This window comes from Amblyomma americanum, chromosome 4 (genome assembly GCF_052857255.1).
Source record: "Amblyomma americanum isolate KBUSLIRL-KWMA chromosome 4, ASM5285725v1, whole genome shotgun sequence".
Taxonomy (NCBI): Eukaryota; Metazoa; Arthropoda; class Arachnida; order Ixodida; family Ixodidae; genus Amblyomma; species Amblyomma americanum.
Window position 1 is genome coordinate 137,944,412 of NC_135500.1, and position 27,196 is coordinate 137,971,607.

General features: G+C 44.4%; 1 protein-coding gene across 6 annotated transcripts in view; it reads left to right on the top strand.

Moving 5' to 3' along the window:
* The window catches only part of mtd (TLD domain-containing protein mustard), a 199,633-nt gene extending 173,129 nt beyond the window's left edge, over window positions 1–26,504 (top strand). For 4 of the 6 annotated variants that reach the window (XM_077661812.1, XM_077661817.1, XM_077661813.1 and 1 more), the window contains exons 4-15: window positions 591–677; window positions 1,942–2,109; window positions 3,273–3,496; window positions 5,979–7,645; window positions 8,651–8,677; window positions 11,566–11,722; window positions 12,858–13,191; window positions 14,673–14,783; window positions 15,848–16,000; window positions 18,687–18,782; window positions 20,367–20,440; window positions 23,790–26,504. In XM_077661812.1, coding sequence (XP_077517938.1) covers window positions 591–677; window positions 1,942–2,109; window positions 3,273–3,496; window positions 5,979–7,645; window positions 8,651–8,677; window positions 11,566–11,722; window positions 12,858–13,191; window positions 14,673–14,783; window positions 15,848–16,000; window positions 18,687–18,782; window positions 20,367–20,440; window positions 23,790–23,925 — 3,234 coding nt within the window. In that variant the 3' untranslated portion in view covers window positions 23,926–26,504. The remainder of the gene's footprint in view (window positions 1–590; window positions 678–1,941; window positions 2,110–3,272; window positions 3,497–5,978; window positions 7,646–8,650; window positions 8,678–11,565; window positions 11,723–12,857; window positions 13,192–14,672; window positions 14,784–15,847; window positions 16,001–18,686; window positions 18,783–20,366; window positions 20,441–23,789) is intronic. The other 2 variants (XM_077661815.1, XM_077661816.1) reach the window with 1 other exon arrangement.
* Window positions 26,505–27,196: the final 692 nt, after the last annotated feature.

The window sequence follows — 27,196 nt, forward strand, 5'->3', positions numbered from 1 at the left end:
TTCCAGGCACGAGATAATATCCTGGAAGGTGCACGGATGTGCAATAAAGATTTTAGCCTGTTTGGAAAATGGCGTAGCAGGGAAGAGCAGACTTCTAGGGAGTTAGCAGGCTGAAACACTGCAAACCCAGGGGTCAACAGCAGCAAATGCTGGCAAGAGAGACGTAGCAGATAAGGCCTCATTACTTCATTACTATTGTGAATGCGTTATGCATCACGTGGGAAGCGGTGAGCCACACACTGGAAAATAAGGGATACAGCCAGTGGGGGGGCTATGGTTTGCCAGCATAGCCTGCTTTAGATAATGTGACATATCTCTGCTTTGACAGAAGTAAATCCAGTTTTTGTATACATGATTCCAGCATCTCCTAAGGTGCTGGATAAGTGCAGTGCATTTATGAATTTTTGTCTTTCCCTTTTGTTTCCTGCATAATTACTTTTTCATGTACTGTGGCGGTAGTCGTGATGTGGTTCCATATGTCAGTACATTGTGGCTTCTACTCCAAGCCTGCCCTGGTTGCCTTGGCAACCAAGGGAGTGACAACTGCTGACCAAGGCCACTACCTCCCTTTGCTTTTCTTTCTCTGGCAGATGCTGTACATTCCTGTTAAGGAGCAAGAATCTCAGGCTGCCGACTCAGCCGATTTACCCGAGCATGGGAGGATGGAAGATGACAAGGTAATACTTGTATATTATCATTCTCTTCTAGAACTTTCTTGGGCACTAGCATGTGCTGACGAAGTCTTAGTTCCAGCATTGGTTTTTGCTTAATATAAGAGGTCTCCTCCTTTATGCCATCTGTCAAGTTTTCAGTTTTAATTTGGCGCACCACTTATCTTCTCAAACAATTAAACAGTATGCATGAGGAATGAGGAGATGTTCTTGTTAGGCAGCTGTTCCCCTCTTTAGATTTAAATTTGATGTGTGTAATAGGAAATCATTTTTTTTGCTACAAAAATCAAAACTCAGACCCTTAGCTTATCATAAAATATGCCGGAAAATTCAACTTTTTTTTAGGTTGGCAGCCTTTATTTCCACCATTCTATAGCTGTAGCTATAGCATACAGATGTTACATTTCATTTGGTGGCCTTCCATGACCATTTAAAACTTGCATAAAACTTTTTTAACTGACTGAGTGGATTGGTGCTGTAAAGATTTTTTTTTGCTTTGCTTAAACACTCCAATAAGTGTAGTTCACAGAATATTAACAAATTTTTAAAATTTTGAAGTTTCGCGATTTTCAGTGGCTTTGTTGTGAACTGCGGGCAAAAGTTAAATTTCTGCTTCATTCAGTCACTTGATTAACTGTGGGCAAAAGTTAAATTTATGCTTCATTCAGTCACTTGAGTTTGACATTTTTCTTTTAAAACAGATTTGAACCTTGTGCAAGCAAGGAGAGTGATTGCCTAATGAGAGCGCCTGTGCTTTTTCATGATTAGAGGAAACCAAGATGACCCCTAAGCAGAGCTTCCTATGATTTCAGTTCAGTATGCTGATGCGCAATTCTTGCAATCGTTTCATCGTGACAGGGACACTGTGAACACTTTGAAGTTGGCCTTGATACAATAGCATGCTCGAAAGGCCACCTTTACTGGAAAGTAAGGTTTTATAAGCTAAGAAAAACCAAAAAATCGCTTTATTCACAATCAGAGTTTGATTACGTCAAGATCAGTTCTTTCAAGCGGAGCCCTTATCAGTTATGACATCGCAATTTCATTTCAGTAGAGAGAAAAATGTTGTATTTTTAAATTAAATTTTTTTAGCAATAAATGTCTTTTGAAAGAGCCAAATGTTCAATTTTTACGGAGAAGAGAAATTGAGTGGAATCTCCTTCACTGTTCTTTTACAGGCTCTAGCTGAAAAGAGTCTAATGATGCTTGTTTATCTGTGGGCCGCTAGCATTTTACTGTCACTTTCACATGTTTTCTCACGCACGTGCAGGCATCGGCGGGCCACCATGGCACTGGGGTGGGGCCACCTTTGCCCAGTGAGCGACCGTGCTCGCCAAGGGCCCCTGCATCACCGCCAGACTCGCCAGTCGGTTTCGTGGAACACCATCGTAATGGCTGCTCTGTTGAGCATCTTGATTCAGCTGAGCCAGAGAACAAGGTATGGTGTGATGGAATGAAACGAGAGGTTTAAGACAATTTTAAGTGCTTTGTCACTACGGGCACCCAATGTAGTCTATGATCCTTATGTGTTTATGCATATTGTGTGCCCATTATGTGCCGTAGAGATGTGACACACATATTGTCATATAGTACATTAAGAAGTTGTAAAACCAGCAAAAAATTTCAAAATAAATGGAGCTGTTACATATGTGAAGTACCCAAATTTTCAGGATACAAGTGAGGCATTGTAAAAATTTATGCCACCTGTCTAGCTATGGCCTTCATTGCAAACTCCGCAATGCAAATCGTGCACAGAGTTACATTGAAAGGGCTGTCATGTAACAGTGTAGCGGCCCAACGAACATGCCTGGTAAAGAACACGCGAGCTTTGAGCACGTTTGCTTTGATAACACATCGACAGCTGCAGAATTGCTGCCATCTCCACTGCGGTGCGTCGATGATGCAGCAAGACGCCACTGCTACTTTGGAAAGGTACCCTGTTCTTGCTCTAAGCTTAGAGGCCAGCAGTGATAAGCAGTGACTAATACATGGTGCCTACTGCTGACATGAAAATACTATTTCGACTTAACCAACATTTAGTGATATGTGAGTTTAAGTTAACAAGGGCTTACCATAATGATGCAGCCAGCTAGGCTGATGTAGCAGACATACCCACAGGATAACCAAAGAAATGCACTGGTGGCTGTATAGTTATGGGCTTTCTAGGTTGCCATCAGACTGACTGGTTTTCAGCCGTGCTTTATTCAAACATGACTTGGAACTTTCCAGACAGTGCAATTGCATCATTGTGAACAGTCTCAAATTGCATGGATTTGTCCACGAGTGGTTCTGTCAGATAAAAATGGAAAAAATGTCATAGCAATATTTTATGTGTTGAGAGCAACAAGAGAAATTGGGCTCTCAATAAGTTGGTAGTTTGAAATTTGAGCACAAAAGTTTTCCTCTTTTGGGGAATTATTCAACCGCCATTGTAGATGGGATGGTGTGAGGCTATAGGGCTGTTATTTTTTTTTAAACAGCCACTAGGCGTATGCCTGCCTTTTTCTTGAAATATTTCTGTATCATGCCTTGGCATACATAATTCTGCACTATGGTTTTTGTTGATATTGGACTTCCTTTTTTTTTTTTGTCTCCTTGCAGGAGAACATGGACATGTTCTTGAAGATTTCATCTAGGCACATAACGGATGGCCAGGGGGTGGTGATGGGCACGCTTCTCGTCACTCCCAACAACGTCATGTTCGTGCCGAATGTGTCTGATGCGCTCGTCATGGAGCACGGCTCCGAATGCTATGAAGTGACTGCCCCCATGGACATGGTGGTAGCTGCAGCCCTGTACAACGACATCACACACATGCGCCTTCGGTTAGTCCTTGTCTTACTACTTAGCATGCGGCACTGCCACTGGCAGCTCCCCTGCAGTGATTTTGCAGTATTACAGACATTGACCTGCAAGAACTTGTCGGGACCACATGCTTTTTTCAGGGCAGTGGTATTCACGACTGTAGGTACAGGCGAAGAAAAAAAATTCAGCCTCTATTGTCATCAGGAACAAACGTCAGGATGAAATGCATTGCAGAAAAAGTGCCAGCGTTCAGGATCATGGTGGGCTGTGCGCTTTTCTTTCCTCAAAACCAGTTTTCCTTTTAGTGGCTTTCTCAAAAAATTGCGGTGCAGAACAAACTGATATGAACTGATATGACGATGACAATCTCCAAGGCACAATGTGAGACGCTGCCAGTTATGTATGTGGCATGAGAGGCTGCAACGATAGCTGATTGGTCGAAGGCAGTGGGAAGCGAAGCTGATCTCCTTGCGCTGCCGCCAGTTCAAATCTCGCTCGGGGCTGAAGATTTCTTTTTTCTGCTTGATTCCATTCGGACAGAAAGAATACTTTTGTCCTCATGTTCAACATGTTCAGCCCTCAGAAGTTCGCCCTCATGTTCAGCTTCAGGTTCGGACAACTTTCACCTTCATTTGATGAGAATTGGATTTGCTTCCTTAACGCTTTTGCTGGTGTGGAAAAATTGCACTCGTCGTCACGTTATACTAATTTCTGTTATGATATGTCATGCAGGGCATTGTAGTGATGAGGTAGACTCTCTGGCTTCTCGTTGCAGCTCTTGGCACTAATGGCAATGGCAGTGACATTCCTTAGGGAATAGTGCATAATCCAGCCAAAGAATATGTAGAAAATGACATGCAGCTGAGATTGTGTAATGATGAGAGAACAGTCCAGCAAATGAATTTCACAGATTTTAGTCAATCGTTAAGAAACCTCGCAGTCAAAATTAATCCGGAGTGTCTCTTAGTCTACAGTGTTAGTTTGCAATATACAAATCTACCAGGGCAAACATAGAAATGCATACACACTCTGTAAACACTAGTCTTAATTTCTTAATTCTTAATTTATGTAATTAAAGAGAAAGGAACACCGCTTAAATAGTTTCTCACTGATTTGCATCAAACCACTTTTTACATTCATCATTTTTTTTCTGGTGCACCAGTGGGTACTGGGATGCATTCCGGCTTCAGAAACGGCTTGAAAAAGCTGTGAAGAGTGAGAATTGTGGGTCAAAAAATGCTTCATGTGAAAAAATAAGTATATTGTTTGCACTTGTTCAATGTTGACATTGGCGCAGTGTTGTGACCCGCAAAAGTTGCAACTCGATGAACGTTGATCTCTAGGGGCAGGCAGCTGTGCCTACCTAATTGTTCAGTGTTTGCATTATCTATGAATTCATATCCTGGAAATCCGAGGGCATATTCGACTTAATTTTGAATTTGAAGTTGATATGCACACATCTTAAAGAAAACTCATCGGTGCATAACAAGACGGGTTTGCTACTTTTAGGAATGTTGGGAAAACAGTATCGTTGTGAACTCAAGATATTTAATGGCACTGAGAGAGTTGAAAGGCTGGGCTTGTTTCATGGAATAATGTGCAGTTGTCAATTAAAGCGGGTGCATTTAAACACAATGTGTTACCACTTGATAGGTCCGGAATTGTTAATTACGGGGCAAAGGCTACATAAAGCAGTGGGGATCAAGTTGCAGGCGAGGGTCTAATATGCTTCAGTGGCCTTTGCTAACATGTCAGTGCTAAATATAAAGTGGTTGTCATAAAGACTCCATTTTTAGTAACTTGCTGAACAGAAACCTTGTGAGAACTAAGGCGATGGACTCATTCTAAAATTTTGTTTTTAATGCTGAAAATGCAAACTATTTTAAGCATTGCTGTACTGTGATAACCAGTCCGTTGTAGGTACACATTTTCGTAGTAAAGGGTGGCGTAATGCAGCAAATATTTTCTGTATTCAGGTACTGCCAATATGTCTAATTTCTGATTGCATGAAAATGTCTAAACTTGCTCTGTGTTAAAACTGGTAGGGTTCTAAACCAAACAGCTTGAACTATCAAAATGATCTCATATGTTATTTTTCATACCATATGAAACTAATACCTCACATGAGTGCAACGAGCATACGAATCAACTGGCAGAATTTCGTTGCCCCCATCGAAGCAGTTCATAGCTTGGCGTCATTCACTAATGTTCCTCATTAACCTTGCTTTCTTTACATCCTGGGCCCACTTTTTTGGTGGCTTTTGCAGTTGGTGTCCTTTTCACTCGTATTATTTGTGCCGAGCTTGCATTGCATAATGCCATGTAAGGTGGCCCTTCCCCGCCACTGACAACACTGCACAGATCTTAAGGGGTGACTCTGGTTGAGTGCAAGCAGGAGAAGGAAAGTATAAAAATTGTGCAGTAATGTGAAAGAAGATAAGATTAAGACTTGTAGATGTAAAATTCTAATGCCCGAATATTGTGTTTCTCACGACTGTGCAGTGACACAGTAGTGCTGGACCCTGCGTCTGGCATTAAATTGGAGGAACCGTACCGACCTGCTGACTACCAGCCACCTCCTAAAGACCAGGCAGGTAGCGACGGGAAGGAAAGGGAAAGTTCATCCATGCAGCAGTGCAGGGCTGAAGTACAGGCCGCCACTTCAGCGCAGCCATGTGATAAGGTCAGCTCAGAGTGGTCGCATTCCGAAAGCGCTTTGGAAGATGCCATGCCCGATCAAAACGTGGTGCTTGTCACCTCACCTCCCAAGACACCAGCAGCAGAAGACCTACCTGTTCCCACAAATGAACCTGGTGCTGAACAGAAATTGCTAGGCTCAGGAACTGAAACAGAGAACAAAGCCCCCACAACTGTCGTGTCTCGCGACACTGTGGAGCCTGAGTTTCCCAAAAAGGCTCTACCTGAACCAGCTGCTGCCATTTCGAAATCTGAAGGTGACGAACAACCACCGAAGGAAGCTACGAAGCAAGGTGCACGCTTGGAAAGTAGTGCACGGGAACTAAAGGAAAATCCCGAGCAAGTTCAACCTGTTCACGAGCTGCTGAGTGCGGCACCACTGGAAGGCCGCGACACTCGTCAGGAGCCGAAGGACAAATCTGCGAGTGAAAAAGTCTCAACCTGCGTCGCTCCTGAGGTGGCTGGAACCATGGAAACCAAGTCTGATGCTGGAGGAATTGCACCAGAACAATCAGCTGTGGTTGTTGTGCCAACTTCAGAGGCTCTTGAGAAAATTGGGAAAGCAGTGATGGCTGAGGTGAGGGAGCCGCGGGAGGCTGCCGGTGGTGAAGTGGGCATGGGGGAGTCTAACAAACTGTTGTCTCGTGGCACTCGACCCGAGGCCGAACTGTGTTCTACTACCATTGCCCAGGTGGAGCCGAAACATGACCGGGCAGGTGACAACGACAAGCCAGCCAGGGACAGTGCAGCAGCGGTGACAAACCATCAGGAAAAGTTTCCACCACCACCACCAGTGGACACGGTGGCAGCGCAGAAGCAAGTAGTCAGCTCGGAAGCAAGTGCAGTGAAGCGAGAAGAAAGGCTGCATGCCGAGGACTACTCATTCAAGCCCATCGAGAAGGGGTCAGAATCTCCGCCAACAGTGCGCAGGGATCAAGACAGTGGAAGTCATCGAGAAAAGTCATTCACACCACCGCCTCAGTCGTCGTCGGGAAGGAGCTTACCCGAGCCGGCTCGCTGGGCTCGCATGCTGAGTCCAACACTCAAGCTGGACTCGACATCGAGTGATGCAGCAGTTGCACCGGCAGTTTTGGAACCGAAGAGCACTGGATCGACGGAGAATGTGACTCTGCGCATGCGGGAGTGGGCATCAACTGAGGGCGGTGTCGCGTCCGAGAGGAGCCAAGAATCTGCGCACGAACGGGTGCTAAAGCGGCTCTCGAATCCAATGGAGTCCATCTCTTCGTACACTCACTCCATTTCCAAGATGATTGCGTCATCACCAAAGTCGCTGGCCGACTTCGTGCGCGGTGCCGATGAGCCGGCAGCAGCGACACAACCACCACCACCACCAGTAATGCCTCCGGTACCACAGGCAGGGGAAAAGAGGCCTTCATCGCGTGCTGACAACGCAAATGTATGGCTCAAGAACATGGTTGAGGAGAAGCCAGAACTGTTTGAAGCATTTGAAAGTAAGTTGTTTCTTTCCTGGATTCCATTTTTTTTTTTGCGCTAATTAAGACTAGCACACATAACTTTCTGATTACTTCCCAAAGCAGGTAGGGCCCATTGCAAACCAGTTGGTTGTTGCCTGTCAGTGTTTTCAGTTTTTCGCTAGTTTACTTATGGTGGGCAGAACATTGCCGGACAGGCTAATCAGTGGATGGGTTCTTACTGATAACCCTGGGCATTTGCACTACATTAATTTATAGTAGGGAGTGGGACTCTGAAATTTTGTTGTTAAACAATGTTTGGCAGTGTTGAAGGTGTGGCTGATGTCCAGATTCCTGCATAGTAACTCTGAGACATGAAAGCTATTGGGTCCAGAATGATCAAATGTTTGCATGTCTCAAACAGTTGGAACCTATAGGAATCCCTTTAATTCCTACTGTGTTTTCTACACTTCCATTTGGTCTTTTTCGACAGCTAGCTAGTGCTCATCCGTTCTAGGTACCATGTCGGAGCTATGTAACAAGTATTAACTAGCCCAACTCTCTTCTGTAGTTATAGTACTTCTGTACAGTTTTAATGAGATCTAAGTGATTTGCTGCGCACTCTTCATATTTTTTTCTAGTGGAATGTGGCAAAAATGGAAAAAGTCCTGCAGAATGGAAACCTGCCACTCTACATGTATGTCAGAAACCCTCAAAGGGTTAATGGTGAACCAGGGGGCTTCATTGGCATGAGATATTTGGATGGGTGTTTTTATTTTTTAAAACTATGAACGTTCTTAGAAAAATCTGCGGTTGCTTAAAATAAAGCACTACTTCTAAGCAGAACTATCTTTTTGAAACACCATTTTCAATTTTGTAAGGAGCAAGCGAAATATAAAGTAGTATCCTTCTGGCATATTGCTTTTCACTTGATCCTGTGATCATGTGTTGCATACCTTTAATTCATTACAAAATGTCCCTAACAGGAGCTTTTCATTCTTACATTTCACTTGTCTTCTCTCTGTCTGAACCTGGACTGTGCAGAACTGGGATTCATTTTTGACGACAATGGTTAGTACCGAAACTGAGCTTGGATGAGGCTTTCTTTTGGGGCAGCTCCTGGTTTTCCCTTTATATCCCACTGCCTTGCTTCTTTGCTTGGGGACAAATTGGTTTCGGTTTCACTGTTTGGTGTTGGGCACCCTGGTTTGCAATGCCATTTGTGTTGTCGCGACTTGTCCAGCTGCAGCTGTCCGGAGACGCTGACTTGTGTCCTTGTTGAAAGCTGCTCTGACCCCTTGGTTGCGGGATGCAGTGATTTTATTCACAAGCGTTTGCTTTTGTGTCCTGTGACAGATAAACGCCTTGCTTTACTGCTGATTTTTTGCCAAGGCATGCAAATGTTGTTCTTTGTTCTGCAGTTTTACTTCCACATAGCCTTTCTGCAGTGCTTGCTTGTGTTACTGATTCTGCAATGGATTTTTTTTGTTTTTCTTGCAAATGTGCATGACTTTGCTGATAAACAGCACATGTTCTACAATCTGCTTGAAAGCATGTCATGTTATTCTTAACATCGATGTCTCCTCAGATGGAAACTTATCTTTCATTTTCTTGCATACTGTTTCTCTTTTAGGAAGTTTCTTCACTCTTTTCTTTCTCTCTTGTTTAAAACTGACTTGTAATAGCTACAGTTTGGGTCTTCCTTTATTAACTTCTAGTTTCCTTCTCAGCATATGCACAAATTATTTTGCCGTTGATAAAAGTGATCAGGAACTCCTGGCATCAACTGTGCTGAAAAAGGTGTGCAGCTCAGATAAGTGTATAGCTGCTGCCAATCTTATTTTGTTGGTGCACTGCATTGAAGAAACAGAACTCTGCACAGTTATAATCACTGCAGTGCTCTTTCGAGTGGTGTTCTGAGGGGTAGTCTTCGTTGGAACGAAGCAGTTCCAAGGTGGATTCCGTGGAACTAAAATTGTGCATGCGATGTAATGTGTATCGTTAATCGTATGAAGCAACTGTGCATGTTTGTGCAGATGTCTGCCTAGCAATGTTCATCGTCTACAGACTGTCAGCTGTTGCAGCCTTGTGGTTGCAGAACTAGTTGCATGCGACTTGGGCTGGTGGGTTCATGTGATGTCCTACCAGTGTGAGAGGTGACTGAATAGTAATCACAGGTGTTACAGGAAAACTGCGCCCTTTTGGGTATAATGCACATTATCTTTGTTCTTCTGTGGCAGCCGGACAGCCTGACTCTGACTGACCTGTTGCCTCATAGGTGTCTTTGCAACCAGGAGAGATTATAGTGCTTGTGGTAAAAGGACCATCCGTTAATTTCTCTGTTTTGCTAGCTTGGCCACCATATTTTACCACTTCCTGTTGTTGCTCTTTCTTTGCAGAGCTAGCTATGTAAAAAAGCCACAGTTTTTGTTTTGATTTTTGCTTCAAACAGTAAAGATGCCAATAACAACTCCCAGTGCCACAGATGATGGCAGATGTGGTCATTCGAAAGAGTAACATCTCGCCACCTCAGCTATCGAAGTGAAGCAGTTTTGCGCACATTTTTGTTTTTATTTCGGCGTACTGCTCTTATTTGGCCGCTGCTTGTGTCAAGCTTCAGTTATTTAAAAGGCTTCAGGTTCTCAGGATTTGGTTGCTGGTGATGACTGCAGTAGGACGACTCATCTGTGAAATTGCCTTACATTTAAAAAAAAGAAAGCCTACATCTGCTGATTGATGTCATGCATCCTTTAATTTTACTAGGAGCAAATGTTTGAGGAAGCATAGTGGCGTTTGCTGCAACCTTGTAAATATTTCTTGCTGGTAGATGCTATGTAACCTATGGCAATAATTGCTTGTTCGTCAAAAGAAATTCAAGCAACATATTGCTTATTGAGTCTCTTTATTCAGGTGTTGACTCTCTCTTCTGCCATGGCAGTTTGGCTTCCAGTGTCGAGAATTTTGTGCCTCTAGTAGCTATCATAGCTAACGAGACATCTCAGCATTATACTCCGTGCAGCCTTCCTGTAGCTTGGCTTCAAGGTGAGCCTGTGGCCAACTGGTCTGTGGCTGCATCATGCTTGACGTTGGGCATGCAGTCTTCGAGGTACCTGTGGCTAGGTGTAATTTGTGGTTTGATTGCTAGAGGAAAATGGTCCTGTCATCAGAATAATACCTTGCTAAGCGTTATTGAAGTATTTGCTTTTGATGCACAGTGAAGGAATTCAGTCTGGAGTTGTGTGATGTGGATTGGCTTTTGTCATGGATAATGTGTTGTGAAAGCAGTCCACAACAAGGTTGCTGCACATGAGGAAGGGTGAAACAAGGCTGCTATGTCGCTTTGTCTTCCTTGTGTCATTTCATGCTGAGCGGCTTTTCATTCTACACTATCTCCAACTAGCCTAAACATCGTTCTCGTTAGTTTATTTTTTCTGTAGTAAGCTCCACTTAGTTATCTCAGCTTGAAGTTGGTGTTCTCTTGCTTTCGCATCCTTCTGTTGCATCTTATTGTGCGTTGCTTTTCCTGGTGTAAGGGCAGATTTTCGGAGAAAGGTATTTTAACTGAGTACTAATATTAATGTGGGTCCGCAGGTTTCAAGGAGTAAAATTAACGAAATTGTGCTCAAGTTAGTGAAGTGCAAGGCCCTTCCCCAGAAGGTTCTACATGGTGGCATCAAGCTAGCAACCTGCACAGCAGAGGCTGAATGCATGCTGATGGTCAAATAGCAGAACCCTAGTAGTATAATACTGATGCAGGATGCAGTTTGTCCAAACACCTTTATGTATTGCCAAAGCGCCCTAATTTTTGGACTGCACAGTGTTTCGCACTTCTGCTCATATTCTCCTCTTGGTACTAGTACTGACCAAATTCGCTTAATTTTTTTTTACGCATATAATATAGACAAAAAACTGACAAGTGCCTTGCTCCTTTTTCCCTTTCTGCGATGCTGTGATGGCAGAGCTGGTTCCTCGGCTAGCGCAGTCATCGGAGGCCACGCTGCTTTACCTGTGCCTGCGCATGGGACGACCCCTGCACAAGAAAGTCCAGTGTTCTGTCACTGCCTCATTAAAGCGGCGCATTCGGCCACAGTACTGGTTTGGCATCCCTCGAAACAGGTACTGATTGTTTGTCCTTGAAATGTCTTGGGTACATATTTGTTACATGATTTGCTGCTCATACTATGCAAGTACTATGACTTTGCAAAGTTCCAAGATTTTAGGTTGTCATTCATTGAAAATGGGTTTTTTGTAAAGCTTGTTCAGTACATCTAACTTTTTGGCAGTTTGACCAGACACATCAGTTTATGGTGTGCTGTGGATACAGCAGTAGTAACATGTCCTGTAGTTGTGGGCTCGTGATATGGCCAGTTCACTAAAAAGGCTAGTTCCTGTAATTGATCCAGCACAATTAATACTTTCCACACAGCTGGAAAAATTTTATTTTATGCATGAAACTACGTACGGGAGTTGTAGCACTGGGTTGTTGGTTTTGTGATGTTTGATAACAGTGACATGGGATGAAGTTTGCAAAGAGCATCACACCGTGTGTGAATCTTTAGTTTTTCTGACCTGTGGTGACCTGCTTCACTATATGAAAGGACAGTTAAGCTCCTTTTTTTGGCGGCATTTTTTAAAGTTGGTGCTGAACGCATGTGTGACATGTTTCTCTCTATATGACGTTCACTTTTAATAAGATTTGTCTATATGTGTGAAATACGGGCAGATTTCTGAGAAATTCTTGAACAGAGGGTGGTACAAGTGCATGGTCCCATGTATGCAATATGCATTTAACCTTATTTTTACAAAAAAAAAAAAGGCCGTCGCGGTAGCTCAGTGGTTATGGCACTTCGCTGCTGACCCGAAAGACGCGGGTTCAATCCCGGCCGCGGCGGTCGCATTTCGATGGAGGTGAAATCCCAGAGGCTCATGTACTGTGTGATATCAGTGCACGTTCAAGAACCCCAGGTGGTTGAAATTTCCGGAGCCCTCCACTATGGCGTCCCTCACAGCGTGAGTCGCTTTGGTACATTAAACTCTCATAAACCAGAAACCAAACCACACAAAAAAAGAAAGAAATGGAGGTCATTGTGGCTCTTCAATGGGAACTTTCTCGTTGGGGGAGGTGGTTGCCCCACCGTTCCCCCCCTTAAATCCACTTGCGGTGGGAGAGGGACAGCCACAGTGCACAGTAATATTTTCATGCTCTCTTTGTGTTTTATTTACATCTTCGTTGCGCCTTTCCTCTGTGCAGGGCTGACGAGCTGTACTGCTTTCTCGAAAAGTGGGCACCCTCGGTGTACGGCGATGTGCATCGGGTGGACCTGGCAAGCCGCGGCTTCGAGCCGTTGCCCGAGCCTGGGGACGAAGACGAAGCTGAGCTGTTCTCCACCACCATCCATGCTACAGGGACGAGCGGCACTGAGGAAGGGCGCGAGACTCCCGACACGAGTGGCAGTGGCAGCAGCAAGGGACACCATGGCTCCAAGAGGGGCCACGGTGGCGCTCTGCGTTTCTTTAAGCTCTTTGACAGCACCACAGTGCCACCTGGAGGAGGAGCACCTGCGGTCTCACCCGGTGACTGGGAGGCAAGTGGCACACTACTGCCCCGACTGCTGCGCTAGTTCGTCGAACATATATTTAGAGGGATAGTTGTTAATGGAAAGCACTCCTGAATCCAAGACTTTGGCATAGCCGTCTACACAGCAGGGGAGGTAAGAGAACAAACAGGAGGGGGATAGAGCGAAGGAAGTAGCAGCTTCGGCACAGCAGGGCCGTAACACTGCAATGCAGGACAGCGAGAGTGAGAGGGAAGCAGCTGCATATTAGAGGCACATTGGTTTTGTTTGCACATTGCACTGGTTTCTCTCATTATTAAGATATTGCTGTGTTCTTGCATTGCACAGCTTAGCGTAATTATTCGTCAGTTTTGTAGCGATAGCTATATTATGGTAGCATTTCAAGCCTTCAGCATGGCGGTGGCACGTGACCATGGCGGCGGCACGTGACCAGCCACGTGGTGTGGAGCAGCTGCTGCTGCAGGCGGCGCAGCGCGCCGGCGAAACCGAGCTGCAACAGCTGTGCGCATGCGCCGTGTCAAGTGGGACGAAGATGAAGAAGGAACGCCCAGTGAAACGGAGCGGCGAAAGACTGACTTTGCAATTCAGCTGAGCAAGTTCCACGCGGCCAGCTGTAGCTATCGCGTCACTCCAGGTTTAACCAGAGCTAAACCACTGCCAATTTTTTTGTTTGTGGACTCATTTCCCCATCCTGTGTGGTCTTCCTTCTCTTGCTGACCTGTTTGTGTGTGTGTATTTCCCAGTGCACTGCATCCTTAACTGCATAGCTGAATGAAGGCATGCAGTGGCATACTTGAATCTGAGCTTCTGCATATTAGACTAACACAAGATGTGAAATTCACGGGATCACTCGAGGTGATTGATAGGTCCCCTAGCCATCGTGCTTGGGCAGCTTTGTATTCATGCTGTTGTGGGCATGGGCATTTGATGTCTTTTGTGAGACAACACCAAGCTGCAATTGCAAGCAAGTTGCTGGGTAACTGCAGCGGTGGCCTAGTGGTTTGAGCATCTGCCTCGCATGCGGGAGGTGCGGGGTTCGATCCCCAGTGTCGCCGGGTGTCTACCGGTGATACAATAGGTGCAAGCTTTCCCCTGCCTGGTGCTCAACTTCTTTAGGGTGAAATGCTTGGGAAATCGGTTTCTGACCCCCACCTTGTGCAATGAAAAACTACCTTGTGCCATGGCACTCTTTGGCCATAGATGCCCTTGTGCCATAAAAATTCATCATCATCAGGTTGCTGGGTGAATCTAGTACCCCCTTATCATGGAGCAAGAGGTACTCGGTGGTGGCATATCTGGAAAAACACTGTGTGCTGTCATCGAACATACCTTGACAAAAACAGCTTGCAGTCAACTTCTGTTTATGAGGACTTCATGAGCAGTGGTATTAACAGATCATGTTGTAAAAAGGTCGCTGTGGAAAATCTTGCTGTGGGGAGTGGGAAAGTGCTGCTAGACAATGAATCTTTTTATTGTGCCATTTCGTCCAGGTGGTGTCAATGAGCGAAGCACGGAGGGAGTCTCCGCTGGACCTGACTGACCTTCCATTACCTGAACTGCTTGATTCCACGGAGATCTTCACCGAGGAACACCGTCGGGAGGTTTGTGGATACCTGTGCTACCAAACTTATAGCATGAAGAAACTGAAGACGTCGATATTATTATCAGTTGCCATTCTGACATAGCGTTTAAAATTCTGCACAAAAACTTGAGAGATAACTGCAGTTTAACACAGTGGTGATGATGCTAGAAATAAATGTAATGATGACGCTGTAATTCACTTTAATCATGACAGTGTAGTTCAGTCCTGATGCAGCTGTATATCACATTATTGGAAATGCTGCTATATAAGCACCAAATGTCTTCGGACATTACATTAAAAGATGCAGGAGAAAAAATGTACCTTAGGAAATGGTGTTTAATGGTGTTTAACAACTTTGCTTTTTTTTAACAACTTTGCTTTTTTTTAACAACTTTGCCTTTTTTTTTATGGTGACACAGATTGCTTGTGTAACTACAGGCTGGACTAATGTTGGCGTAGTTTGCATGGCACACTAGTGGTGCACACAGAAATCATGGACTAGTATGTCTCCATTAAGCCATATTCATTTTTTGCTTTGCTTGCCTTGGATGCGTATGTGTCACGGAGCTGCAGGCCAGGCAAGAACAACTAACTGTACTACATGCAGCTTGAGGGTTATACCCTAAGTAACATTCTACGATTTTGTGTCAAATACTTTCCTAACTTCTTGTTAGGTTTTTTACTAAGCTATATTAAAAATACAGGTTGATTGCTGGTCTGCCTTGTTGGCGAGGATAAATATAGAAAATGAGTTTCTTTCTCTCAGAGACTTAGAAATGCTTCAGACATGCCGTGTAGTCGCATGGCCTGCATAGTAGCTCCTCAATGGTGTCCAGTCTTGCAACAAGTGGAATTTTGGATCTCTTTGACTTCCCTTTGCTCATTATTTTTTGTCTGTGGTTCAGCGTCTGTATTAGGAAATCAGATGGTGCAGAGTTTAGCATGCTTTAACTTTATAGTATGGTCGCACTTAAATGCTGAACTGATGTGTTTTGCTTGGCGCTCCTGCCTTCGTGCTCTGTATGTGGAGCTGTCCTAGGTGTGCGCACAATTGTTTTCTTGCTCCCGCTTCCTTCATCGCAGCTGTGCAAGCACCTTCCGGCGCGAGCGGAGAGCTACTCGTGGGGGCTTGTGTACAGCACGCTGAAGCACGGCTTCAGCCTCAAGACGCTCTACCGCGAGATGCTCAAGGTCGAAACACCTATCCTGCTTGCTGTGCTGGACACCGAGGGCGCTGTGAGTCTCTTCTTTTGCACGGCCCTGGAGGACTAATTGAAGTTGACATGTCGGCAGATAACTGCATTCTAACGGCAAAGACGCGGCTTTAACTGGAAATGATGTTTTTCGAAGCACTAAAATATGAAATGCGGTCATCACTGCCACCAGGCATTTTCGTGAACAAACTGCAGACTTTTTTTTTTCATGTGGATATCTAAGGCTGGGCAAAACAGCCGTTCACCCCCAACCATTGACTGCAGAGTCCTTTTCGGTCTAAACGTCGCGAGTTTGAGTCAAATGGCAGGAAAATTTTCTAGCCGGTTTTCTCAGTAGTATAAGTGCGTCTTTTGCTGCTGGGCAAACAGCCACATATCCAAGAATTGCCAGAGAACCAGTTTTTACTTAGTACAAAAATTAGGTAGAGCTGTCCTTGATGTCTATAATAAAGGGGCACAGAACACTGTCGAAGAGAAGAGGCCCGATTTGTTGAAATATTGTTTCTTTTGTTGAATACTCATAATCCTTCAGTTTACCTATGCTGCCGCAAAATATTGCTGAAAAACACCCCTGTTATGCTGCGCATGCAGCAAATCAGTGGTTCACGTGACATAAAAGTTCATATTGCCTTTGGCTTATGTCGTCCTCATCTTTCCAGTAATTTTTGGTCGCTATTCGGATAACAGTTTAGAATGTAGGTATGAGGCTTCATAAGTTTTTTAAAACTGGTGCTGCTTATGCTTTGTGATAAAATGTTTCTGCTTTCTAGGAGTGGGTCATGAGAGGATTGCGGAGCTATAAAGTTGACAATCTGTGGTAGTTGCTGGATTATGCTTGTATGTTGCCTTTAGTGGAAAAGCGTATTGAGTGAGCATGTGCAGTAAAGTTTCATTGCATGCAAAGCAGGAAGAGCAGGAGAGGAGAAATTTTCTTTTTAGTGACTCAAGTTCATCCCGTACCTAGGCCAACCAGCCTGCCAAATAGTTTTAACATATTTAGCGCTGAAGAATAAACAGTTTTTTGCATTGATTCGTATTTTGTGAGCGTGCTGACATACTGTATTTACTCGCAATATTAATGACTTTTTTTTCTAAAAAAATCTCTCAAAGTTTGGGGTTGCGTTCATTATACAGGGCAAAATACTAATCCAAAAAATTTGAAGTGGTAAGACAGGACAAAAATTAGGGCAGATTGAACAATCTAATTGATGAACAACCTAATTGATGAAGCATAGTTTTTATCGGTTCTCGAGAGGCAAATATTCATGTGCGAATATTCGATAATTTCGAATATTCTGTCGAATAGAAAGGGATTCAATCTGAATGCTTGGATTTGAGATCTCGAAGTGTTCATCTTAAGTGAATAACGTTCCTGGAATGCTTGCTTTGTGTGGTTTCGGTTCAGCGTACCTCCTCTGGGGTAGCACTGTGACGCATGTGCAACCAAAGTTCAGACTCTATGGACACCTGCTAGGCGTACATGTCACGTTCCTGCACGGCTACGCTTATGGTGGAGCCGGTGTGTGCATGTGTGCTGCAGCTGACATGAGCAGGCGCTAGCCCGGCACCCATATCGGTACTGCCAGTTGTCTGCGCCTGCGTTACCCGAGGTGCAACATGCTGGAACCACTCAGTGGCCTGCATCATTTGGAGGATTCGCGGCTCCCTTGACTTGCGCGGGACGAGTCAGTTGACTGCATCTACTGCAGTCGCCCTTCTCCGCGTGAAATTCGCTAACAAAGCACGACAGTGCCAGCATGAAGGAGTGGCACTGGGTGTGTGATGCGTACTTTTGATAGTTGTCCATGGCATCAGCACTGAAAAGAAACAGCTGCACAATGATGCAGTCGCAATAAGAGCAGCAGCCAGAGGCTCCTCAAATAGGTCTCGCACCCCACAAATACGTTGGCATCGCACTTATGTCGACTCCCCCAATTTCTGGTGGCAATTTTCGCAGAAGGTCTAGATGGCTTCAAAGAGTGTGACAAAATTTCATTACACAGTTTTTACATGTAATGGCCTTGTACGTTAAAGAAAATGTGATTTTGGAAATGCCTACATGCCATTAGACCTTTTTTGTGTGCCAGAAGTATTCGAACTATTCGCTTTGAAATTATTCGAAGAAAATTTACTTCGACATCACTTCGAACAAAAAAAAGAACAATATTTGCAAGTCTCTAGTTCTCGAATTTCACGTGGAACATTTTTATTGGCTCTCCATCCTACTGGGTGAGGTATAGGGGTATAGCAGTCATGACATTCAGCAGGCTTCACTTTACGCATTGCGCTTTACAGCACTGCGTAGTTCTTTTGACGCTGCAATAAATGCACCTGCTAGCATTCAATATCATCAGCAGACTGTGGTTCAAAAGAAGGAGTCATGTTTATTATGCAATAAAAAAATTTGCACTTTTTGGCAGCCAAAGTAGGGGGTATATTCATTGCGCGAATAAATACGGTAACTCGGAATTCTTGTGACAGTAATTCACCTTGGCATGATTTACGTGTGCTAATTATTGTGACTTGAAAAAGCAACAGGGTTACTTATCTTTAAACCAAGTTATGGTCTAATTCCAATAAGTTAACTCATATTCACAAATAGCCTAGATAATGACCACCGTCTTCCTTGAAGACCTCTCTGCGCAAAATGAAAATTTTGCAGATTTGTGCTGCGCTAACTTTCTCTTGTGCTTGTTTTCTGCACACAGGTGTTTGGTGTCCTGACATCATGCTCCCTGAGAATGAGTGACCACTTCTATGGCACAGGAGAATCGTTCCTTTTCACCTTCCACCCAGAGTTCAAGGCAAGTTCCTTGCAGGATGCATTTTCAACCATTATTTGCTGGCTCGCTGTGGGTGCTCCAAAGTAGCTGTACAGTAGAACCTAGTTTATATGTATTTCTAAAAATCTGGAAAATAAACATATCTGTGAAAAGAAAATGCATCATCTAAACTACTAAGGCTTTGAGAAATGTTCCTGATATATATGAAATAGTACAAAGGCATTTGCATACTCTACCACTTGCTGAAAAGGCCTCTCAGGGCTTGTTGGTGCAAATTCTGAAGAGCATCTCTAGTGCTTTTAGACTTCTGTCCCTGGCACGAAAGAAGCCAATGCCTCTTCACTGTCGCCATAGTCATATTTTCAGTCTTTGCCTCATCGTACCTTTGCACTGCGGCGAAGCCACTCTGGCAGCTGACTGCCTCGCGTGTCGCTGGGCTTGGCCTTCTCGCATGCTCGCGCATCATCGCAGTCTTTAAGCTCCTTTGCCCCCATTCCACGTTTGCAGTACGGAGAAGCCACCCTAGCGGCTGACTGCCTCTGCGTTTCTGCCGTTGTCGCGTGCTCCCCCAGACATTGGTCACTGATGTGTTAGCACACACTGTTGGTCGCTGAATATATCATATGATCAGAGAAATTTCACAAAATTGTGAACGTACGTATTCGAGAATCTTATTATCTAGGAATGCATAAACCAGATAAAGAACAATGTAACTCTCTGGGACATTTTTATTTCTCAGTTTTGAGCATGTGGTAAGCCAAGGAAATCATACAAACTGGGAACGTGTCAGCGAAATACTGCTGTATTGCGAACACAATGTGAACAAGGGAGGGAAGCCTCAGGGAGCTTGCCAATGTTTAGAAAACAGGACTTGTCTTCATTTGGGCTGTATTGCAAGCTGTGCGTGCATGAGTGAGATATTCTGCCTACAGGGATAGCTATATGTAAGAATTTCTCCGTGGTAATTGGTGTCAACATCACCATCGCATGTAGTAACTGAAAATTCCTGTGTGAGCCAGTGCCATGTGCTATCTATTGCCGCATGAATCCACAGGAGTTTGGAGTGGACACTCTTGTGGATGGTGTGGTGCAGTTGTTCATTTGAAACACCCTAAAGGCCCAGCCAAGCATTATATATGAGGTGAATAAGAAAGCAAAAGAGGGTTAAAACAACCAATGGGATGAGACCCGTCGTTATCATGATAAGGCAAAAAATTTTTTCACCCTAGAGGATAGAGAAAAGTCTGGGAGAATTTAACTGACCATGTCTTAGTCATCTGTTTAGTTTCAGCAACAGCAGCTGTTGATGTTACTGATTTTGCATTCACCTGATGATTTTGGTGATTTATGGTACAGTTGATTCTTGTCTGCGTAGTTTGAACTTGGAAGCCAAAATTAAGGGTATCCTTTCGATCACTTTGCTGATGAGACCAAAAGGGACATGTTGAATAAACAGATGCGGTAAATGTTCGAATAAAGCGGATTTAAGTTATTAACGAAAATCCTCTGTGTTCTAGTTGCATGAATGCACATTGTAGCAAAAATCAACCCTGGAACTTTGAGTTCATTCTCTAACTTTTCTTTCTTTACTTCTGTGTGGTGCAGTTGTACAAATGGACTGGCGACAACGTCTACTTCATCAAGGGCAATGCCGATTCCCTGGCCTTCGGTGCTGGAGAGTGAGTAGTAGCCTTCCTACCCACGTTGCGGCTTTCGTTTTTGTGATGTAGTTATTCATCTTCTCATTGCTGCCTTTTGAATCCCATACATTACTGCACCACTTATCTTCCTTTCTGTTGGCACCATGAAAAGGTCAGGCTGTATAAAACAAACAAGCAATCTGCTCCAGAGCTCGTTTTCAGTTGTTTAGAGACTGACATTTTTTTTTTTTTTGTTCTGCAAAGAAAGGGGCTAGCTCTTTTGGTGACAGTTACCTGCAGGTGATAGTATCTTCCGGAAGACCTGTAGATGCCACCTTGTAGCCCCTGTATTGACATTAGCTGCATTAGAATGTTTTACTAAAGTCAGTGTAATTGTACTGCACAATTCATGAACAGATTCATGACAGACAAGGCACACCGCGGTGGCTCAGTGGTTATGGCGCTTGGCTGCTAACCCGAAAGATGCGGGTTCGATCTTGACCGCGGCAATCGAATTTCGATGGAGTCGAAATTCTAGAGGCCCATGTACTGGGCGATGTCAGTGCACGTTAAAAAGAACCCCAGGTGGTCTAGATTTCTGGGGTCCTTCACTACGGCATCTCTCATAGCCAGAGTAGCTTTGGGACGTTAAACCTCCATGAAACATAAACCATCATGGCGCACAAGCATTTAAAACATGCTGCCATCATCTGCTGGGCCTCATGAGAGAGAAAATTGTCTGGAGGATTACGCCTGAGCTGCCACCAGTTAAAGCCCTCCCAGCTGGGTCTTGCTGCTTGTTCCTTGATTCAGACTTGCGTACATTGACACCATGTGACTGAGCTGACAGCCAAGCCAATATGTCAGGAATGACGTCCCATCTCTTTCTCTCTGAAAATTCTTTGCACCTGCAGCTAGAATACTACGCTTAACGCTCTTTGCAGTAAGCCTGGCACATATCAGTAACAAAATGTATGCAGTATAGTTAAATAAATAAATAAATAAATAAATCTCTTTTAACTTCTTTTTTGTAGTAGTGGTGAGGCCACCATTGATTATACATCACAGTGTAGAATCAACCAGCTAGCAAGAGCATTGTTAGCACAGTAGACAGCAGTGAGATGTTAAGTGGCAACATGGACATATTGAAGTTTTTTGCATCTCAGAGTATGTATAAGCTCTTTGCTGTGATGTAGCATGACAGTTTTGCGGCTCCTGTCATCTATTGCTGTTGCGAACAGCAGTGCAGGTTTTCTTTGAGTGACTGGAGCCTCCACTGTCCAGTAGAGACTTGTTGCATGGTTTACAAAGGGCTTGCTAAAGTTTGGTGTTGTACTGCCCTGTTTGCTGCATTCACCCGCATGGGTTTTTGGCATTGCAGTTGTCAGTACAGCAAGTGACTTTACTTCAGTTGCTTAATTATTGTCGAGGTATCCATAAGAATTGGTATATTAACAAATGCCTCTGTAAAATAACATCGACCAGGGAAATGTATTGGCAGTATGAAAACTTTCTGTCCTCAATTAAATTCTAGCAGAATGGTCAAAGTTCCTTGCTTACTTGGTGTGTTCATTTTAGGTTTTGGTGAATTAGTAACCTTTCCTGTTAATCACTGGTGCATATCTTGGAACAGTTTTCTCTTTTTCTGAAATTCTGCTTCTAAAGTTATTCTTTCATACATAGACATCTAATGGCATTTTTCTATATTGATATGTTTGTTTACTTGTCTGCCACACCGAAAGATAAGTTACTGAGAGTGCCCAGATGTGCCCCCCTCTTTTTTCTCATTCTGTGAGATTTAGTGCAAATTTATGACTGTGAATTTATTGTATTGGTGACCAATTACGACGGCTAAGCACCCAGCAATTAAGCACCCAGAAATATTTAAAAATTTGTTTGTCAGATTTCAGTGATTAACATAATAGGTTGCTGGCTGATGATTTGGTTATGTTCCTTGGCCACAATTAGCCCATCAAAGAGAATGAAAGCAATCTAGTCCTGCCATTGTGCTTCGGTGCACAATGCCTGCCTGACCCTTTCACGAATAGCTTTATAATTTGGCCTTGCACATTTCTGCTGCTTATTTCGTGCCTTTGAGTTTGCATGGAAATTCATTACAGACCTCCAACCTCTGCCGTGATTTCAGTTGCTCAGTCTAAATTATGGTCGGCCATAGGTGGTGGATACATACTTGTGTGCTTTTGTTTCAGTGTGAAAGCACCACTTAACACGGCCCCAAACAAGAATCTTATGTGAAGTCTAGTTGTAACTCTGGTTAGTTCGAAGGAGTGTCGTGCAAGGTGTTAATGGGGAGGGTGACCTTGAGGGTGACTTTGGCCAAACCTAGCATAGCAACAGCGTAGGCAGAAATGAAATAAATATTGCCACGACTCTGTTTCGAACCCGCGGCGGCGCAAACAAATCGGCTTCGTTAGCCACTCAATGAGAGCACTGTATCGCCGCAGCCGATCACACCTTGTGCTAAACTGCAACGCTCTCTTGCACTGTGCATTGCGCATCATCGTCTTCATTAACCTCCATCTGCGGCGCGACGAGATCAGATCAGCTTAACCTCGATCAGAGCTTAACCAGATTCTCATATCTCCAGATGTGCCTACGGCACAGTGAAGCAAAACCTTCAGCCAACCAGGCTAAGCACATGCTTTTGCATGTCTGCTCGGCTTAACTGTGTTAAAACCCTATCACATTTTTGAAATATTTCATTTAATTGTTTTTATCTATTTATTTATTTAAGGGAGTTGTAAGCCACAATCAGGCTCTTATAGAAGAGGTCAGACTAATTGGAGTGATTATGCAAAGAATAACACAGCATGTTGAACATACCAGAATAGGGAACATGCAGAGTGCAATACAATGGATACTGACAGCTGGGATGAAAACACAGGTTGCAAAGTGCTTTGTGTCCTTTGCTTTAAATGTAATGATCTACACTACTGCAGCATGCTGCAGCCTCTTTACTGTGAGGGTAAGCAAATGGAGACATGAGTTTAACAGCAATAGCTGTTTATTGCATCAACCCCAGATCCATGGCGTTGGCACAGTGGAGGAATATGAACGGGTGGGGGGGTGTTGGAGTGAAGTGGGGCAGGATAGTTGTCAGTGAAAGGAACCAACATCGTGCATGTAGCATAGCATACCAGCTGTCTTACTCCTGCAGCCCAGCTATCTCTAGGTTCTCTCATTAAGTAGCATGACATAAAAATGTACGTTTTTTATCGCCGCTACTCAAACTGCACTAGCCAACCAATGTGTGTTTCTGGGTGACAATCCCTGAAGGAATTTGCAGCACTCATTTTTTAGACTACTACTTCCAGAATGTTATTTTGACTTCGTGTCAGCAGCATCATTGCTTTCCTGCTCTGTGCAGTGGCCAGTTTGGACTGTGGTTGGACGGGGACCTATTCCATGGCCGGAGCCGTCGCTGCAAGACCTATGGCAACGACGTGCTCTCTTCAAAGGAAGACTTTGTTGTCAAGGCACTCGAGGCCTGGGGCTTTGTGTGATTTGCAGGCCAGCAAGCAAGGTGCACACACACACACACCTGACCTTGGGAGGCGGAGAGAGGGAATGAGTACGAAAAGAAGCCGAACAAGTGGCACTCCTCCTCCTCTCCCATTAGTGCCCTGGCTCTCTCTCTCTGCTTACGCCCCGCTGCACACGGGGCTGGCATTTTGACGATGGCGTTTCTCTGGGCCCTGCGGACCAAATCTTCAAGCTGGCAACTGTCGAGGCAGTGTGTTTTTGTCACTACACACGAGAAGCTGCCACCATCTTCACCCCTGTTTATTTTGCCTTTTTTTTTTTAATTATTATTAATCTCTGCTCCTGAGCATCGCTGTCTTTGCTCCTCCTTCTTTTATTTTTCTGTGAAAATGGCATCTCTTACTGCTTCTCTCTATTTGTTTCCCCTGCTGCTTTACTTTTTTTTTTTGTAATAAGAAACACAGCGACCGCTTAAGTGTTGAGGATTGATGGCAAGTGGACTCCTATTTATTTGGGCTTCTGGTGTGGGAAGGGTGTGGGCATCGGGGGAGTGCTGCGGCTTATTTACAACAAGGTTGCTGGCAACGTAACGATGTAGCACTGTGCATCTTGTTAGGCTGAAAACGTTAAAAAATGCGACGACGGGCAGTTCAAGTCTAGCGGCTGCCGGAAGAGGTGCGGTCGATGGCAGCAGATAGAGGTTGCTTAGGACAGTGTTTGGGAACAACATTTTTGCTTTATTTATGTGTCCGGAAGACCCGTTGACTCAGTTGTTGGAGTTGTGTTTGTCGGAAGGTACATTCCTGTATATTATTTTTTTCTTGTGCCTTTTAAAACGCGAGAAGCTTTGAGGATAAAAAAAAAAAAAGCAACAGCAGCAGTGCAATTCCAGGGAAAAACCATTTGTTTTTTCTGTGATAAACAGCGCGTACACACACAACACACACAAACACATGCGCGCACGTGTGTGCAACCTTTGTAGAGACAATCCCGTCGGCGAGACGAGACCAAAACGGCCCGCAGGACGGCTGCTTGAACGGTTTAAGGCTTTCCCGGAGAATGTTACAGAAAGGACAATCACGGGAATATAAGTGCAAAAAGAAAAGATGCTTATGTATGCCCTGGTTTCTGTATTTGTTCCTCCTTTTTTAGTTGGAGCAGAGTTTGTTTTTCCTGCATATTTATTTTTTTAATAAATGGTTTCCCAGAGTACAGCAGTACTAGGAGATAAATTGGATGAGAATAGGTTTGGCCATGGATGGAAGGCTTTGAGATGTCAGGGAACAAAAATCGCTCGTTTCTGGGGCCTTCGAGTGCAAGGAAAGGAAAGTGGTTCGGTACGTTCTTGACTTCTGCGATTAATTCAAACCCATGCTGCTCATTTCCGATGGCCTTGAGATTTGCCGATGGGGAGCTGCTCCAGTTGTAGGTGGCGCCACCACTGCCTGTGCACAACCTGCACTAGTGAAAAAACATTCAAAGGTAGTGAGTGGTCTTGCTGTTGCTATTGGGAACAGTAAGGTTCAGGTGAGGAGAAAGTTGCGAAGGCATGTTTACCGTAGAGACGAGTGACAAATCCTAGTTGCACCCCAGCTTTTGCCCTCTTAGCTTTGGGGATGCGGAAATGTGTCTGTCTCTGTGTGCGTAAGTTTTGTAGCTGGCACAGGATGCTGCCCGTGTAGGTTTCGAGAGGAAAAAAAAAAGTGTGCTTATACCATATATTTTAGGCGACATCCCAGGACCGTGTGGAACAACTCTCGCAAAGTAAACACTTGTTTTTTTTTTTCCTCCAATGAAATGAGGATACGGCGTGGCAGTGCACTTGCTCTGCATATGCGCGCACTCACACAAACTTGTCTCAGCCAAAAGCGACACATCTTACTACAGAGCAAGTATATACATAAAGCTATTTGTCTAGGGCCGACTGAAAGGCTGTTAGTAGCCGACGCGAGGCTGTTTCTAGGAGGTAGGAATTGTCCTTCGGACCACTTGATGGCGGTGCGCGGTGCTCGACCAACAACTTTTGAAACAAAAGTAATTTTTTTTTCTCCCTGCAGTATACTATTTGCGTGAAACCATTGGCTCTCCCCTGTCTTTTGCTGCCTGCTCTGCGCACCATCGCGAGCGGTTCGGAGCAGTAGCTCGTGTGTACATGACACTTAGAAGAAATTGCACGCACATGTAGGTTTGTTTGTATATACTGTACAGTATTTGTTGGTGGCTTTTTTTCTTTTTCAGAGTTTTTGTGTTGCGTTTTAAGTGTATAGAGAAGTTCTGCGAAATTGCGCAGAGAGGTCTGTCTTCACTGGGAGGAAAACGCCGCTCTTGCCAGGGGTGGAAAGTGTCTTTGGAGAGAGCGCCCTGCTAAGGTGGCGGGGATCTATTTTTGTTTGCTGGGCTCTGGTTTGAGCGGCGGTTTTTCCTTCAGCGGGGCTGAAGCGTGCTGCACTGCCGTGACTACCTTATGGCGAGTGCAAATGGCGCGCCATGGCCCAAGCTTTGGACTAGGAACTACTGCTTGTGTACTTGTTGGTATTGTAAAGAAGTGTTGAAAGAAAAAAAAAAGTTTAAAAATAAAACCAGTAACACGATTTGACAAGGCGTTTGTGTCCTGAAATGGCTGAAACTGGGTGTTGCTTTGTTAGCAAAGCAGTGAACTGCTGGAGTGCTCTCTAGTGACTTTGTATACATGTGTACACGTACCTAAAATAGGGATAGCGCTTTGGCAGTCGCTCTTCTGATGGGGTACCTGGCAAAAATGAATGGGTTCTTAATAGTTACGCCAGCAAATGTCACTTGTCTGCGTGTGCATAAAAAGCAGCAAGCTTTTCTATTTCCATCGTGCAGTGCGATGGAAGAGTTCGATTGCTGAAGCGTGGTTCGTATTCTACTATCTGCGGCTGTACTGTTACATTTGTGTCATACCTTAACCTTGGAAAAATCTCCCGAGGGCCTTTACCGGGCTTTATTAATCGCATTCTTGTGCAATGCACGCACTAAATTACTGGTTTGCAGCAAAACGTCATTAATTTGACCCCCGTTCAATTCGGACTGCTGCCGGAGTCCCGCAAAATGGTCATGTACCGTATTTACACGATTGTAAATCGGCCTATTTCTCAAAATTTGAAAATCCGAAACGGGGGGGTGGACTTACAATCGAAACCAAAGCATCGCACCATAAATAAAGGCGAGAAAAATGAGATATCAGGCATGCTACTGCGTGGTTGCATTTTTGCTGTGCACCTCTGTTGCATCACTCTTGGTGCCTGGCCTTCAGCAGCTGCTGTCAAC